Source organism: Priapulus caudatus, unplaced genomic scaffold (assembly GCF_000485595.1).
Source record: "Priapulus caudatus unplaced genomic scaffold, Priapulus_caudatus-5.0.1 Scaffold188, whole genome shotgun sequence".
Lineage (NCBI taxonomy): Eukaryota > Metazoa > Priapulida > Priapulimorpha > Priapulimorphida > Priapulidae > Priapulus > Priapulus caudatus.
Genome location: NW_014577249.1, coordinates 345,459 through 362,433, shown reverse-complemented (window position 1 = coordinate 362,433; position 16,975 = coordinate 345,459). Strand labels below are relative to the sequence as shown.

The 16,975-nt window shown below is 41.7% G+C and overlaps 2 protein-coding genes across 5 annotated transcripts in view; one reads left to right on the top strand and one right to left on the bottom strand.

Moving 5' to 3' along the window:
- Positions 1 to 6,695, top strand: part of LOC106806979 (17-beta-hydroxysteroid dehydrogenase 14-like) — a 17,338-nt gene extending 10,643 nt beyond the window's left edge. For all 3 annotated transcript variants that reach the window (XM_014809174.1, XM_014809173.1, XM_014809172.1), the window contains exons 4-10: positions 117 to 217; positions 758 to 824; positions 3,082 to 3,173; positions 3,307 to 3,411; positions 3,753 to 3,820; positions 5,055 to 5,151; positions 6,001 to 6,695. In XM_014809174.1, coding sequence (XP_014664660.1) covers positions 117 to 217; positions 758 to 824; positions 3,082 to 3,173; positions 3,307 to 3,411; positions 3,753 to 3,820; positions 5,055 to 5,151; positions 6,001 to 6,153 — 683 coding nt within the window. In that variant the 3' untranslated portion in view covers positions 6,154 to 6,695. The remainder of the gene's footprint in view (positions 1 to 116; positions 218 to 757; positions 825 to 3,081; positions 3,174 to 3,306; positions 3,412 to 3,752; positions 3,821 to 5,054; positions 5,152 to 6,000) is intronic.
- LOC106806978 (WD repeat-containing protein 75-like) overlaps positions 6,371 to 16,975 on the bottom strand; it is a 12,340-nt gene continuing 1,735 nt past the window's right edge. Inside the window, exons 2-19 of one of the 2 annotated variants that reach the window (XM_014809170.1) lie at positions 15,284 to 15,413; positions 13,230 to 13,295; positions 12,921 to 13,008; positions 12,578 to 12,693; positions 12,135 to 12,304; positions 11,731 to 11,819; positions 11,366 to 11,524; positions 11,003 to 11,101; positions 10,770 to 10,867; positions 10,365 to 10,552; positions 9,961 to 10,118; positions 9,292 to 9,478; positions 8,971 to 9,062; positions 8,493 to 8,579; positions 8,125 to 8,294; positions 7,702 to 7,893; positions 7,385 to 7,473; positions 6,371 to 7,038 (exon numbers count right to left, since the gene is read on the bottom strand). In XM_014809170.1, coding sequence (XP_014664656.1) covers positions 6,795 to 7,038; positions 7,385 to 7,473; positions 7,702 to 7,893; positions 8,125 to 8,294; positions 8,493 to 8,579; positions 8,971 to 9,062; positions 9,292 to 9,478; positions 9,961 to 10,118; positions 10,365 to 10,552; positions 10,770 to 10,867; positions 11,003 to 11,101; positions 11,366 to 11,524; positions 11,731 to 11,819; positions 12,135 to 12,304; positions 12,578 to 12,693; positions 12,921 to 13,008; positions 13,230 to 13,295; positions 15,284 to 15,413 — 2,422 coding nt within the window. In that variant the 3' untranslated portion in view covers positions 6,371 to 6,794. The remainder of the gene's footprint in view (positions 7,039 to 7,384; positions 7,474 to 7,701; positions 7,894 to 8,124; positions 8,295 to 8,492; positions 8,580 to 8,970; positions 9,063 to 9,291; positions 9,479 to 9,960; positions 10,119 to 10,364; positions 10,553 to 10,769; positions 10,868 to 11,002; positions 11,102 to 11,365; positions 11,525 to 11,730; positions 11,820 to 12,134; positions 12,305 to 12,577; positions 12,694 to 12,920; positions 13,009 to 13,229; positions 13,296 to 15,283; positions 15,414 to 16,975) is intronic. The other variant, XM_014809171.1, reaches the window with a different exon arrangement.

Sequence of the window (16,975 nt, the reverse complement as noted above, 5' to 3'; positions counted from 1 at the left end):
CAGGGTTTACTAGAATCCCAACACTCCACCACAGACTCACCGCAGTAGACGTTAGATGAGCGCTGTCGCTATGCGGCACTTGTTTAGGTCACCTGACACATTTTTTTTATTTGTAGAGACTTCAGAAATTCATCACTTTGTTCACATGACAAACAGTGAGGGTCTGGGAATATGTGAATTTGTCACCTGTGACTTGACAAAGGAGAGTGATATCAAGGTAACGTTAATGCAACCATATTTCATTCGGAAAACCCTGCTAACTATAATGTGTAAAATTCGGTAAAGTAAGAAACACGTAATAATATCTAGGAACTTGCATGTGTCACATGCCTGCATGTATATTTTATTCCTGCATGCTTCCTATAGTGACAATGCTGAAAATTTTCCAAAATCAAGTTCTGCTGTTAATTATGCGAGTGGTCTGAAAGGTGGAGGTCAGTGCTTCCGGCATTAAGAATGCAGTATCTACGTATGTTGCTACAGTAGAAGTCCAAAAATCCGGATGCCAGAAATCCGGACCATCAGAGAATCTGGACTTTTTTGAAAACTAAAATTTAACTCTGTTTAATGAACTAAAAATAAATAATTAATTTGTATAAAATAAGTTCTGCTTTCATTTGTTTACTGTATTTTTCTTTTACAATGTTCATTTTTAAACATGATTTCAACTATTACACACTCTTTATTAGCTATTTCGTAGTGAAAATTTATTTACATTTTTGTCAAGTGTTGATTTTGGACTTCTACTGTATTTCAGAAGCTTGTGGTGTACACCGTGGCCAAGTACAGCAGGCTGGATTGCTTGGTGAACAACGCTGCAGCACGTGAGTCAGCATGTGTCGAATGTTTAATATTTTGTGTGTGCCAAATAGTGATGTCCTGATGATCGATTATAATCAAAAGGCAGTCATTTGCAAGCAACCGACTAAACGCTCGATTATGAAAATAAATAATCGATTATCAAAACATAATTTTTAAATTAAAAATAACATCGATGAAATGGCACGTTGTTTTATTTTTGTGTATTTTTTGGGGTTACATTTTTAACCTACACCAAACATAAGCAAGTATAATACTGTTACATAGATTTTAGAATATTGTATTATAAAAAATACTGTATTATATGATATATAGCAATGTTTCATGTTTATAAACATTGACGTCATATGCGCACATGCACAGTTTAACGATTGGCAGCAAGCAGATGCATGATATTGTTCGATACAAGCACAAGCACGCACGCACGCACGTGTACGTACACACGCACGCACGTGTTCGTGCACACGCGCGCACACACGCACGCACGTGTTCGTGCACACGCGCGCACACACTCATGCACGCACGTGTACGTGCACACGCACGTACGGACGCATGCACGTACGGACGCACGCACGCACACGTACATGCACAGACGCACGCACGCACGCACGCACGCACGCACGCACGTGTACGTGCACATGCACGCACACTCATGCACGCACGTGTACGTGCACACGCATGCACGCACGTGTACGTGCACACGCACGCACGCACGTATACGTGCATATGCACACACGCACGCACGTGTACGTGCACACGCACACACGCACGCACGTGTACGTGCACACGCACACACGCACGCACGCACGCATGCACGCATGTGTACGTGCATATGCAGGTATGCACGCGCACACGTGTACATTCAAACGCACGCACGCACGCACGCACGCACGCACGCACGCGCGCATGCACGCACGTGCACCTGCACACGCACGCACGTATGCACGCACGCAGGTGTACGTGCACACGCACGCACGCACTTATATGTGCATACGCATGCTCGCACGCACGTGCACGTGCACACGCACGCACTCACGTGTACCTGCACACACACACACACGCACGCACGCACGTGTACGTGAACACGCACGCACTCACACACGCACGCAGGCACGCACGTGTACGTTCACACGCACGCACGCACGCACGTGTACGTTCACACGCACGCACGCACGCGCGCACGTGTACGTGCACACGCGCACGCACGTGTACGTGCACACGCGCACGCACGCACGCACGCATGTACGCACGTGTAAGTGCACACGCACGCACGCACGCACGCACGAGCGCACGTGTACGTACACACGCACACATGCACGCACGTGTACGCACGCACGTATACGTGCACACGCACACACGCACGCATGCACGCACGTTTACGTGCGCACACGTGTACGTGCACAGGCACTTCAAGTTGTACGTGTCACGCGCGCACGCACGCACGCACGTGTACGTGCACACGAACGCAAACACGCACGAACGCACGCACGCACGCACGTGTACGTGCACACGAACGCACGTACGCACGTGTAAATTCACACGCACGCACGCACGCACGGATGCACGCACGTGTACGTGCACACGTACGCACGCACGTGCACGTGCACACGCACGCACGCAGCACGCACGTGTACGTGCACTACATAAACAGCGCTTTCTATCAGAACATGTGGTCATTCATCTGTAAATGTCAAGCAGCACGCTTCGCTTCTGCCAACCACAACACAAAACAAATACACGTGACCTGATCTATGAGGTCATGTGAAACATCACTATTTGATATATTTCAATATCTGGTAGCTGCGATCGATATAACATTCAACTGATTATCTTTGATCATCGATCGGTTGGGGGCAACCGATGATCGATGATGAAATTCCAACCGAATCCCATCACTAGTACCGAAGTGAGTGATACCCCCAGTGCATGTGAATGGCAGAATGGTGAAATTGTAATACGATGGCTTGCAGGATTTTCTGATTGTGGATGTGCATCACATCAAGAGCTAATAATACCTATGTTGTTATTATAGCTAGGTACGATTAGCTCTTGATCACATGTGGATTTTGTTGCAGTGATTTTTAGGTATGCGAGTCAAGTATATTCCTTACACAGTTTAATTGAACTGTGTATCACTGCAAATATCGGTGCATGCATCCAAACATATTACATAAGCACATCTATGTGGTACTGGTGTTTATTAATTGTATTGTAGCATGGTGCAGCCAATTAATATAATAACATTCTAATAATTAATTACAGACCCGCTGCACATGCCAATTGAGGGGTTCTCTGCAAATGACTTTCGCACGTTATTTGAGCTAAATGTCATGGCTTACTTTCTCACAGCAAAGGTAAGACTTATGTGCAGGCTGGCCTCATAATAGGATGAATCTGTTACATGTCTACATTTGCACAATGATGCTCTTAGAAATACATAAAATATAGACGTAATCCTTCGTATTTATGAGGTATTGTTTTCTTCAGTATAGCTTGGCACACCTTAGGAAACATGCCGGGAACATCATCAATATAACTAGTCTTGTTAACCAACTCGGACAGAAACACGCTGTGACGTACTGCGCCACAAAGGTTAGTATATATCTTAAATGCAGTTTGTGTAGCATAGGCAATATTTTTAATGCCAAGTGTTGACTTCTCCATGGGCTGCATTGCCATTATTGCATATCCATTGCTGCAAATCCGTTGTTATAGTATCTGTGGGCGTTCTAGCCATGCCTCAAGTAAGGCATTCGCTGCACATATCTACTCATGCAATCCTGCAGTTAGATGACCTCTGAGATCGGCACAACCCTACCCAGGCCCTAAACAATATCTGTTCATACGTGACACGCCTTCTGAAATTCTTGGTGAGAATTAACCCTGAGTTAACATTTAAATGAGATTAGTAAGTATAGCTTTTTTCCCTACAGGGGGCAGTGACAGCGATGACCAAGGCACTCGCGATAGACGAGGCAAAGTATGGAGTGAGAGTAAATTGGTAAGTGTTTGTGGACTCTTAAATGCATGCAATTGTTACATAACATCGCCTGGATGGACCTATCATAGGATGGTTTGTAACTCACAACAAGCAGTGATTAACTGAGTCACACATGTGCCGCCATATTGGATTCCCTTCAAATCCACCTTGCAGCAGGGTCAGCAAGTTGTCTTCTTCTTCTTCTTGGTCGTAGTTTGTCGCGGATGATCCACGCTGAGACGTTAGCTAGGGGCTGACCTCCCTGTTGATAATTCTTCTCCACCTCCCTCGATCGGCCGCATTGTCCTCCGTTACTCCAAGCCTTCTCATCTCTGCCTCCACTCTATCCCTCCATCTAATTCTCTGTCACCCTCTCGTCCTTCTTCCTCTCACTGGCTCCTGCCATGCTCTCTTCGTTTGCTCCTCATCTTTCTTCCTAACCACGTACCCATATCATCCCATCCTACTTTGCATTACGACTTAATGTCTATTACTCCCGCTATTCTTCGTACCTCATTTGTCCTTCTTTCTCTCAGTGAAACTCCCAGTATCCAACACAACATCCTCAATTCCCGTTCTCTTCAATCTCATTTTCTCATTTCTTCGTATGGCCCAGGTTTCTGGCCTTCAAGCGCGCACCAAGTCCATCCGTAGAGCTTCCATCCGTATATTACATGTATCGACAATGGCGGGACGAATCTAAATGGCATCCTCCACATGCATCACTTTCAGTATGTAGGGAGGTGGCTTAACACTGAAGGTACAGACACAAAATGTCATGCCACATCATATGAGTCACGGGTTGACTGTGCATGCTCAGTTCAGCTCGCTACGTCACCCCGCAGGCAGATACTGTACTTTTATGTGACCTAAATAAGGCTATGCGCATGTACATTGCGAAATTTGGTGCGCGCAGCCACCGGGTTGTGTACAGACACAGCTTGGAGCGGGATAACTTGGTCCAGGCCAAGTTATCCCGGGCGTTGCCCTCCTTCATTTGCGGGGCCAAATTGGTGCGGGCCAGCGCGTATTTGGAGCGGGATAGCGTGTACACACTGCAAAAGTTTGACGCGCGCCTGGCCCGGACCAGATTGATGTAGGATCAAATTTTCAGTCTGTACGTGGTATTCTTGAATCAACGTTACGTAATTCGCCCCAAACTAATACTGTGCTCTTGTTGTCGTGTTACTAACATACTTGTTGTGGAGCAAAGAGACAGCTGTCGTTACTAGCTGGCCATGTTCTACTTATCTAGCATATCACCAAGCTGTATTTGGACGACAATGTTTGAACGAGCAACAATGTCAACACCTAATCCAAAGAAAGCAATCAATGACGGAGCGGCACAACAGGTACAGATTTAAGTTCAATAAACTATCACATGAGTACAGATATGTCTTTGGCCTGGGTATGTGCTAACCAACCAGTTTGAACCTTATTATGGTGACGTAACACAGATGACTATGACACTGTGCTGATGTAGCTTTTAAAGGATCGGTCCAATTAAGTATCATACAGACTGAGCACATGAATGCAGTGGTAGCAGCATTGGAAATGTTCATTGTAATTGATACTTTGAGATATAATCACGAGCATTTTCCTTTTCTACAAGACATTTTTTAAATAATATAGTTCCAGGTCAATAATTCATTAGGGAAACTTGTCTTCATAGCTGCCTATCTTTATTATCAAGTCTTTTAATTTAACCGTGAATTTAAAATGAGTACTATATACAGAGGTTTTTCAAATCCTCAGATGAAATTTAGATTATGACAGCCCCAAGCTTGCTAGTTGATTCAGATTACTTCGTGTTGGCGCATTTGACACGGTAAGATGCAGTCTGTAAGATAGCAGGAGCTTCCATCCGTATATTACATGTATCGACAATGGCGGGACAAATCTAAATGACTTCCTCCACATGCATGACTTTCAGTATGTAGGGAGGTGGCTTAACACTGAAGGTCAGGGGGCCAGTGAGATAAGAGAGATTGCGTAATATACTTCTCAATTTTAAGGGGCAGGAATCTAGTTAACGAGCGAAACTGCAGCACAAATCTTGATAGTGTGTGTACTATGGTCATAGCGTCGTGGTCAGAAGGTGCAGTTTCATTGTGGGGAAAAAAGGTCAGAACTCATGGACGGGCAAATGCAGCAGGCATCGTTACCATCCATCAACTGAAATACCATGTCTTTTATCTTAGCTGGTCGGTCGGTTTGGTACGCCAGAGGAGGTTGGCGAAGCGGCTCTCTATCTCGCCACAAAGGCAACGTTCTGCACAGGCACTGATCTTAATGTGACAGGGGGTGCCGAACTGAACTTTGGCATAAAGACTCAAGTGACGGATATCAACTGAGTTGATGAAATAGTACTCTTTGAACTTCTTGATAGAAAGGATCAACGGATCAACGGATCACCAAAGGTGAACACGTGAAACGTAGACCAGAACCAATACACACTACCTCTATCAAATTCTTGGCAGATCAACCAGTCTGCCTTCCTGTGTGTTTTTACCTGATATTTTTATGATCATGAATATATGCCGGAGAAAATTATCACAAAAAGCCTTCCTCTTTGTCTCTTATATACATGTTATTAATATAAAAGATAATGCAATAGTTGCCTATTGCATTTACACACATATCATCTGAAATATCAGTTTCCAGAATCAACTAGCTGTGACAATTAAAGCAGCCTGCAGTAAAGCAGTGCTCAACTTACGATCACGCCACTAGTAACATAATGATATTTTCTAACATGATGTAGCTAAAGTCGTAAAGTTACTGCAGACAGCTATTTACATCAGCAAGCATTTTGAAGCTATATATAGGTCTCACTCACATAGAAATTTCCATGCGTGTTCTGTGTAAACAGTAAACAGCACCAATTAAGAACGTCTTCTCCGCGAGTTTTGTTATCAATGACGTCTGTGAGTCATCCATTCACGTTATCCATGTAGTCTGCACTGTGCCCACTAAAAACGCATCTCCTATAAGTTTAAAAGCAGGAGCCTAACCAATCAAAGTTTTCTTCAGCTACCTTCCACAGATGCGCTTCGTTCTGCTTGGCATTTGTAGGCGGTGGTAGATGCGCCGAATCTCGTTGTACTGAGTCTAGCTTCATGGGTCTCTTAAGCTTACGCTGCTTCTTCTGCACCTTTGTCTCAGAATCGGAGTCGCTGCTGCTTGCCTCTGCAGAAGGTGCTCTGGGTTTGTCTTCATCTTCATGTTGAGTGGCTTTACTGTAGCCAGAGATAAAAAATAGTCAGGAAGTTAGCAAATATAAAATAAAATTTATAATTGTAAAAAGTCATGATTGCATGCCATTCATATGAGATTACCAAATCTTATTACAAATATAGGGTAATTCATACACCTGTTTCCACTGATAATAGCAAGTAGATTGCTTTTGCTTGCAATGAGAATCCAGTAGGCTTAACATATTTATTGTATCAGGAGTGAATAATAATAGATTCTATATTATTCTATATCTCTATCTATATTATAGATGTAGATATAGATATATATATAGATCTTATCGATAGATATTATTATTCACTCCTGATTGTATCTGATCAGCCCACACACCTGTCTGGTTTTGGTATGAGCAATGCAGTCAGGAAGGGCAAACATAGGCTCTCTACTGGAGCTAGGGTGTGTGAAGGTCCACCTAGCATCTGAACGCATAAAACACCCGACTTAACATTCATATTGTCGTTATATTGTAATATTTATATTTATATTACTTCATTAAAACAAAGTAAACATTATAGGGGAGAAAATATACAGTATACCAGTTAAGCTATGAGAGAAAAGGTAAAATTTACAAGCTTTGAAAATGACAATGAAAGCAATGAGATACGAGGCAGAGAGAAAACATGGGGAAAACTGCTAGAGAAGCTTACATCTATGACAGCATCAGAACCAGGGTTGCCTAGCTGAACGTGTCGTTGACGCTGAACGCTCTCAACACCCGTCTTTGTCTTTTTCGCGAGCAGCTGACCGAATGGCGTTAACGGCAAGTTTCCCTCTATCTTTACTCCTTGTTCACGAGCTTCACCTACTCCGCCAGATGACTCGTTGATGGTTAGTAACTCCTATAAGATATGAAAACACAAGTTAACAAATTTAATACATAACATGTAAGGATACTAGCATAAAATAAATAACAATGCAAAGTTATCCATACTTTCCTATAGCTCCTAGTCTTATAATAATTATCAATAGAGACCAAATATATAGCCACAGAATGACAAAATCTACTGTTAACCCTCATAGCCTGAATTACAAGGTTCTCGATAGGGTGTTAACTTTCTTTAACTACTCGCCTGGTTTTCGTTCATGAAGTACAACTGAGATGTCTGTTGCCAGAGCAGGGTTGAAGATTTCCTCTTCCATTCGAGTGCATTTGGCAGAAATATGGCTGATAGCACAGGTGATGTTGATACGTTTTCATGGGTGTAGACAGGAGTAGAACTGCCCAGACGATAGACATACACTGCAGCGGAAATATACCGTACAACTTAACAATTATCAATCGCAAATGTTTTTATTAAGCAAGCTTTATGCATAATAATTCACCGAATCAACGCGATCCCATCCAGGACTACAAATGTCAAGACATCTATAGATGGCATTGTACTATACATGTATGAATCGTCCGAAAGGCAGTAAGCTTACAGTAACGTTGACTTACACGTTGAATCTTTTGTGATACCTGCTACGAGGTCTGACATCGGATCTCCAGCTAACGCTACAACCTGCAGCTCCACACACCACTCAACTGCAAAATTCCAGACAAGCCAACAGTGAATCTCATATCAATAGCCATTGCACCATCTGATTCAATTTCACATCTGTTACTTTCATGTGTGCATGAGTGCGTGCGTATGTGTGTGCGTGCATGCATGTGTATCTGCGTGCATTCATGTATATGAGTGTGCGTGCGTGAGTGCGTATGCCTATATCTTCATGACATTACAGGCCATCACAAACTCAATTTGGTACAGTGAACGGATTTGGTAAAGTTTCCAATCTATAATTCATCTTAATAATATTTAGTAAGCGCTATGGAAGCAGGTGCGGTATTCTCAAGCTGTTAATATCACGATATATGTAAAGATTCGATGGTGTTGTATTCTTAGTTCCTACTTGACAACATTGCATTAACGTACTGCAGAATGTGAGGAGGTTCCAAACAACCAGCTTGGTCTGTGTTCCACTTAGTAATAGATGAGCTGCACCTTTATTACCAAAGAGTACATGCCTGAAAGCAAATTGCAAATATCATCAGCTATATACATAACACGAGTTAAGCATGTCTTAATAATAAAATAAAAGTACCAGTAACAGTCCCTCCAGTCGTATGTATGCTGCTGCCGACGGCTGCTACAGTTAATGAATTCTAGAGTAAAATTGTTTGCAATGGTATATTAAAACAGAAAGGCCATAGACATATGATAAAAAAATTGTTTTTTTTTTAAATCAATGTGCACCTGATGTTATCCTGGCAGCCAGGGATCGACAGCGCCACCTTCAGGGCATTGTTTTCGGGGGTCCACAGCGTTGCCATCTGGTCAAACACGACCGCGAGCAGGGAGCCATCATCGGAGAACGCTGCCTCGGTGGCGGCCGAGCTCTTGTAGTAGCCACACGACTCGCACGCCCAGCAGTTACGCTCCCCTGAATAGAGACAAGAGAGTGCGTGTCAGGCTTACTTCACGACGCTGTGTCATTACACTCACATCGCATTTAGCCTCGCAAGACATTGAAGCACAAATTCCATGAATACTCTTACGAACATATATATATACAGAAAATATTGAAATGACAACAACTGGAGATATAATTATGCACCATTATGCACTGTCTCCATAATTATGTCTCCAGTTGTTGTCATTTCAATATTTTGTGTGTAATTTAACTTTCATTTGGAAAACGGAACTTTATATATATATACATACTCTATGCTATTGTGTACATATGTTAATTGTTCATGATACTGTTCATATTTATTGATTGACTTACAATTCTGTAATGTTATACGGTTTCATAATGCCTTTGAAAAGTTTTCTTTGTTTACATTTAAATTGAGAACAACCAAGCATTAATAGAAACAGATTCATTGCATTTATATCTGCATTAATAACAAAGTGGATGCTCACGATATATATCAGTGTCGTCAACTAGACCCCAGATCTTGAACTTGGTATCATCGCTGGTTGTCACAGCTAGTGGTGTGTTGACAGCACTGCCCGGTTGAAACAAAAGCTTGTTCACCTTTTCCATGTGTGGAAGATCGACCTTCGTGTTCAACAAGTACCTGGTGACAAACTCGTTCAGTTAGAATATCAGATGTGTGAATGTATTACGTCACCGGTGATGAACAACAAACGATATGAACAACCTTTGATTACATGACATACATGAAAGTAGGGTTACCTGCCAATATAATTCAGTGAATATGCGACTGTTGTTAGTATTCAAACCATCTTAACTACGATTATATCCATTTGAAACAATAATATTGTCGGACATTCTACGTTTCTTGCAAGGGTAATGCTCTCACGTTTGGGAACTATTGTCGTACTGCCAGAACTTCAGCGAGATCTCCTGTTGACTCCATCCGTCTGCACGTCTTTGCACGGTCGCTAGCCACTGTCCAGAATCACTAAACGCTGCTCGCTCCACTTCCGTGTAGATGATAGGTGAATTCTGACTAGCCCCTGACACCACATTCTGACCGACGATGTCCAGCTACACGATAATCGGTAATAAGACGTAATTAGACAAGGTAGAATATATAAATGTTTTATTCGTACATTACAGGAAGAATATCATGTGAATCCTGTATAGCGTGTTATAGTTGCATCAGTTTATGCTGTGCGTGGTATTAAATAATATATTGAAATTATATTATATAAATATTACAGAATATATTGCATTCGATTGGGTGATGGTAGTACATGCTTACGTTGTACAACTGCTTGTCAGTCTGAACGGAGTAAAACTGCAAATGTCCAACCTTGCCATTTAGCACCAGTGCTGCACTCCTTGAGTCGTACACAAGCCCTACGATATCCAAACATACTTTTTAGTAGCATCATTACATTTATTATCTTGTACATTTTAAGTGGTAATATCTTTTTGATAATACATAAATAAAACTTATATGGTATGTACCCCTCGGCCATTTCCTTTACGTACCAACAGGAAGAGTTCCACTTGATTCCTGTTTGACATGGTTATGAGTGATGCCCTGAATGACTTGTGTGATAGTCAGGTGTGAGCTGATAATCTGAATTGCTAAACATAAAGAAAACACAACCAAACCTCAATCACGCAACTCTTTTTATAAAAGACAAATGGGACAAATGGTTGTGTGGAAATCTTAATGACAAATAAAATATACATGTTCCTTCTCATTACCTACAAATGCCATACTTATCGAAATTACACTGAAACTCTGGGAGGTACATTCAGATTCGTAGTGAAATAAACAACAATCAACCTTTTAAACAGTAAAGGTTACTGCACTTAGACTGGGACTAACAGCTAGAGATGACTTACAGTTGTCAAGGTGGCACGTTGCAAGCATGAAGCTGTCGGATGAGATCGACAAATGCTTGATAGGAGCGCCTAGACGTGGCAGGAACTCCCTATGCTGCGTCTGCCCCATCGTCCACTTTACAAGAACGTTCTCACCTCCTACGCTGTACAGATGGGAACCTGTATAACAACAAGCCAGCCAATCACAGTGGTGCATTATCACTCCGGGGACCCGCCTCACAATTCCAGTACTACGTGGTTTCATAAATTAGACTGCTGCAGGGATTCATCCTGTGACTGGGTGTATATATATATATATATACACATCCAGTCATATATATATATATATATATATATGATTAATTAATCTAGAATCTAGTTCATACCTTCTACAGTAAAGCTGATCCCAGTCACTGGCAGTGAATGCCAGTGAAGAACAGATTTTGCTGGTTGGTTTACAATCATAAAGTTGTACCTATAAGTAAGAAAGATACAATATAATGAAGCCATCTGGGAATAGTACAATGATGTAAAACGTGACATGTGACACTATTTGCATAATACTTATATCAAATATAAAAAAGTAATATCAAATGAGATTCTATGTACAGATCAATCAAGTATATAAAACAAAGCATGCTACCATTAAATTATAGAATATTTACTTCAGTTGCATTACTTCGAAAAAGATTTGTGAATATGCACTATAGTCCATACAGGTGTGTCTATTATATAAAGTTGTGTGAGAATTTGGTAAGATAAGGCAGAAAATGTGTACGGCAGCTGTTACCAAAGAAGAATTCGTCCCGAGTCGTCTCCTGTGGCCAGACACGTCTCTGTTGGGTGAGCTGCGATGCACGTGAAGTGTCGATCTCCTCCGAGGAGATGTCGACGGATCGATTCAGTTTTAACGTGATACGCATACAGCTTCTCGCCATTTACAGCAGCAACATACTCTCCCTACAAGGAAACATATATGCTCATGTCGCACCAGCAAATAACCTCACTGATAAGATATCATCATCATCATATACATCTCACTCTTACATATTAGCAAGAACACACGCTAGCAACAAGCAGGCGTGGCATCAGAGATTGCCTGACACTGGGGCTGATGAAGTCGCTCATGGGGGAAGTAAGATCTCAAATAGTAAGGAGGCACCAAGGTCCCGACAAAGAAGGAACATAGAAAAAACTCACATCGTATTTCTGTAGACAAGTGACGGTTTGTACCTTATTTCCAAATGTTATAGACTTCTCATCTGGCAGAAGGTTCTTCATAAGGAAGCGTTTTTCGCGGTGTTCATTAGCACTGAACCTTACACGGAGCAGCACAATGTTTTCCTCATCTGTAAAAGAGAGTGAAAAACTGACGGCTCACGTTGGCGTATGCTAATCGTGATGCTTCCATGTGTGTGTGGGGGGGGGGAGTGCAAACATACAAATTCACAATCTCCAAAACTGACTTCTAGAAATAATTAAGAGCATGCATCTGGGTGAATGCAAAATTGGTCTGATTTTTAAATTAGTAGTTAAAAGGCAATAATAATAAAGTACATTTTACGTGAAGTCTTACCCTTGTATTTATTTTTCGTAATGAAGCATATGGAGTTGTCTTCAAAGGGCATGAAGAAGGCAAAAACTTTGCATTGCAAATTGTATTCCTGAAAAAGAGAATTGGCATACCTTAAGTATTTGCTAGTTCTTTTCTACTGAACGTAATCCATGAATAAATGTCACATCTTTTATCATGTAGGCACGTTAGTATAATATGTATTTTAATTATATTGAATGGCAGCATAAAAGCCTCCAGAATTCACAGTTAACCTTTCACTGTCTGATAATAATCACGGATACAAATAAATACAAAAAATGTTATATTGACCTTCAGCACAACACCATCTGTATAGTCCCAGTGAATGACTGTACCATCTGAAGAGCAGGAAACGAGCTGAAACACGTATATAATTAAATAATTAAATAGACTACGTCACGAATTTTCTATGGTGATATTTGTAAAAATTTTGTTGCCATTTTTTTACAGTAAAAGTAAGTACTAACGGGAATAAATGTATCGTCAAATTCTTACCTGATAAGATTGTTTCTCAACCAGTTAGAAATCCAAAAAACCTGGATGATTTGATATGATTATCCTGACAATAATTGCTTGCTATGGGCTAGCCTATGTATGAGTCACGAGTGTATGCATTTTTACATCGAACAATATAAGTATATTATAGGAAGTATAATGCAGCAATATAACCATAACAAGTGCTGCGGAGCGACAGCGCTCATCTAACGTCTACTGCAGTGACTCTGTGGTGGAGTGGTGGGATTCTAGTAAACCCTGTTAGTCCCAAATGTGTTCACATACGCGCCGAAACAGTGATGGCACAGGGATGGTATCAGGAACCTTCTCAAAGGAATGTTCGTTGGTGTTGTGGCGATGCACGAAAGTGAACATTCGCGAACATGGCAGAACTGACTAGAGATGGCGCCACGGGCGGTGCGAAGATGGATGCCTCCAGTAATAACAACGAGGATTCTTTCGAAGAACCGTTTTCTAAACTTATAAAGACTGATCACAGATAGTGTGCGATTATGCAACCTTATGCGTCGTACCATACCATTGCGGTACAATAAACGATACTATTGCTGTACAATAAACGATACTATGGTTGTAGCAACATAAACAATCTATTGTTGACAATAAACGATTCTTTAGAATCTTGTGCTGAGAAAACACAACAGCTGGATCGCATATGAAACGTATGCCACGAGACGGTGCAAGTACGCCTAAGTGTCTAAGATTAAAAGATGGAAGACAGCTTACAACGATGCAAAACAGAAAGGTAAGGCACTCATCCATTTACCTAGCCAAGCTACAGGCTTGAAGATAGAGAGCGCGAGACGCGAGAGCGAATGAACGCAGGCAAAAACAGCACGGACACACGCACCACATGCACGGCAGTGCGGCAAGAGTTACCATGTAACACACTGAACATACAGAATGCCATAAAAATTATATGATAAGGACATCACCAACATATCTCACCCGAGAGAGTTATAGCTTTGAAAAAATCACTTGTGACAGTGTTCAAGGCCTTCATACATCCAGGCGTGGAAGATTCTACACGCAAACCGCAGGTCAAATCTTCCTAAATCAGTAAAGCAAATCCATGTTAACCGCCTCCTTGAAGGCAAAGAGTTTATCCGACACTACTCTTCGCATGTCAGCAAGAAAGACATCATGGCCTTCAAGTAAAGGCCTAAAAATGCTAGGTTCACACGCGGAAAGTGTTTCAATCGCTCGCGTCGACGCATGTACCCAGAAAATGTCTACCAAATCTCCCTGTGCCCCATTAGACCTTATTGACGCACGATGACCTCCAAGTCGGCCACAGCGTGATCGATTCCTCCACCATGAGCTATACACCGAACATCACGAGCCTAGGTTGGGCAGTTTAGATTTGTGCCGCAATTCTGCCTTTCCTCCTTATACCTTAAGTTAAGGAGGGAATGTTCCCCCTTCTTTTACACCTCTTGACCTTTGACCCCCCAGCTTCAACATCCCAACTCGTTTTCGGATTACCCCCCCACGTCCCGAATATCGTGACCGTACGTCGAGCGGTTAAGATTTGTGCCCAACTGTTGCCGGACGGCCGGACGGACGGACGGACGCACGATCATGCAATTCTACAAGCTGCATCTGACTACGTCAGATGAGCTAAAAAGTGAACAGAATTACTTACATTTTGTGAAAAAGTGGAAATATTTTTTTTAGTTATACCATTTACGGTGACGTAATCACTTTAAGATACGGCCGGCCGTCATGCTGATTTGTTTGCTGAATTACCAATCCTAATTGTTTTTAAAGAAGTGATATATCAGCTCCATCTCATGGATATATAAGTTACCAAGATTAATGATTCGACCTACCTGTAAATGATTTCTCGGATAAATCTGTATGCCGACAATTTGCTGTGTGTGCTTGCAGAGTTGCCTAATATGCTCTCCACTATTTGTGTTGTAGACAAGGATGGAAGATCCTTGTATTATGAATAGACACCTGCAGAGAGAGAATGTTTAGTTAATTTATGCTATAACACCTGCATATATTATGTCGATAAGGCAGATATCAACACACACGTATATAGTATATATACACATTGTTCTTCCCAGGATTTTCAGAAGGCATGCATGTTGCAGAGATGCCAACACTTTTCTGAGCAAACTGTAGTGAGGATGTCTGAAATCTGTAGTCCGAGGGCAGCGTTCGAAATTAGTGCGGACCCGGAGGCCCGAGGCCACCAAGTTTTTGCTTCAGCCACCACCTCTACGAAACTGCCGGTCCTCCTGACCCGCACTTTTCCCCCTCATATTACGCTGAAATACTACGGTTATCGCAACTGCAGTTTAGACAGACTTGTAAATGGGAGCGCATTCTAATACGCTCCGTTACTGAACGTAGACGGGGTATCCAAAACATCCTCCAATCATGATTTGCCACACGAACAAAACCTCGTGACAGTCTAAGAAATCTATTGCAGCATGTAGCGTAGCCCAGTATTTTTATGACCGCATAACAATAAGTTCATATGTCGCAGGGGTTATCGTGGGGAGTGAGGACACGACCAGTGACACCTGACATGCACGTAATCAAAGCTGTTAATTGAATTCGTCAATTTTCTTTACGTAGAAAGTGGACTATTTTAATTCAGTTAGATATCTAGAAGCAATGTAAACTGTATATACTTCAAGATTCTAGGCACTTGTAACTTTGCGGATGTGCGACAGCATTGATCTATGCATGGGGGTACCCAGGACTGGGAAGGAGAAAAAAAACGAAAGTAAAACCTTTCCCAGAAGCTCGCCCGACATTCCTAGAGCTTGAAATATATTATTTGACCAACTCTATGTTACATGTATGCTGTTAATGCCAATGGTTATTTTTATATACCATTTTGTTACTCACTCCTAGTAAATAAGCCGACCACCAACTTTTGTGCAGGACCACCGACTTTCTGAAGTGGGTGGTCCTGCTGTCCACTAGATTTTCAGCCAAAATTTGAACCCTGTCCGAGGGTCACGCAGTGACCCGAGTATGCTAGGGGGGTTCGGGGCATGCCCTCTGGGAAAATTTTTGATTCCGAGATGCAATTTCCTGCATTCTGGGACCTAAAATGACAATAAGTTCACACTGATATTTGCTGCTAAATACATGTAGTTATTTTCAATCATGTTATATCAATGTAACACTGAAACAAAACACTTGAAATATCATAAAAAAGAATTTTTTTCGATCTTAATAAAAATCGTAGTTGTATGCAAACTGGTCGTAGTGGTCAAAATGCAAACGAAATTCGCATAAAATACGGATAAATCGTAGTGGTTGGCATCTCTGTTGTTGTAATGACAATGATCATTGAATCAATGAATGGACGAGAAGGGATACATTGATTTTTTTAAATTTAATAACCTGTCATTTCTTTGGTAGGTAACTTTGGTAGTAAATACAAGTCGTGTGTATTTACTATCAATTATCATGTTATTATTATTAATATTATTATTTAAACGACCCAGCCACGACAAGTGCCTGTACCTGCGGAGATGCAATCGGTTCAAGGATAG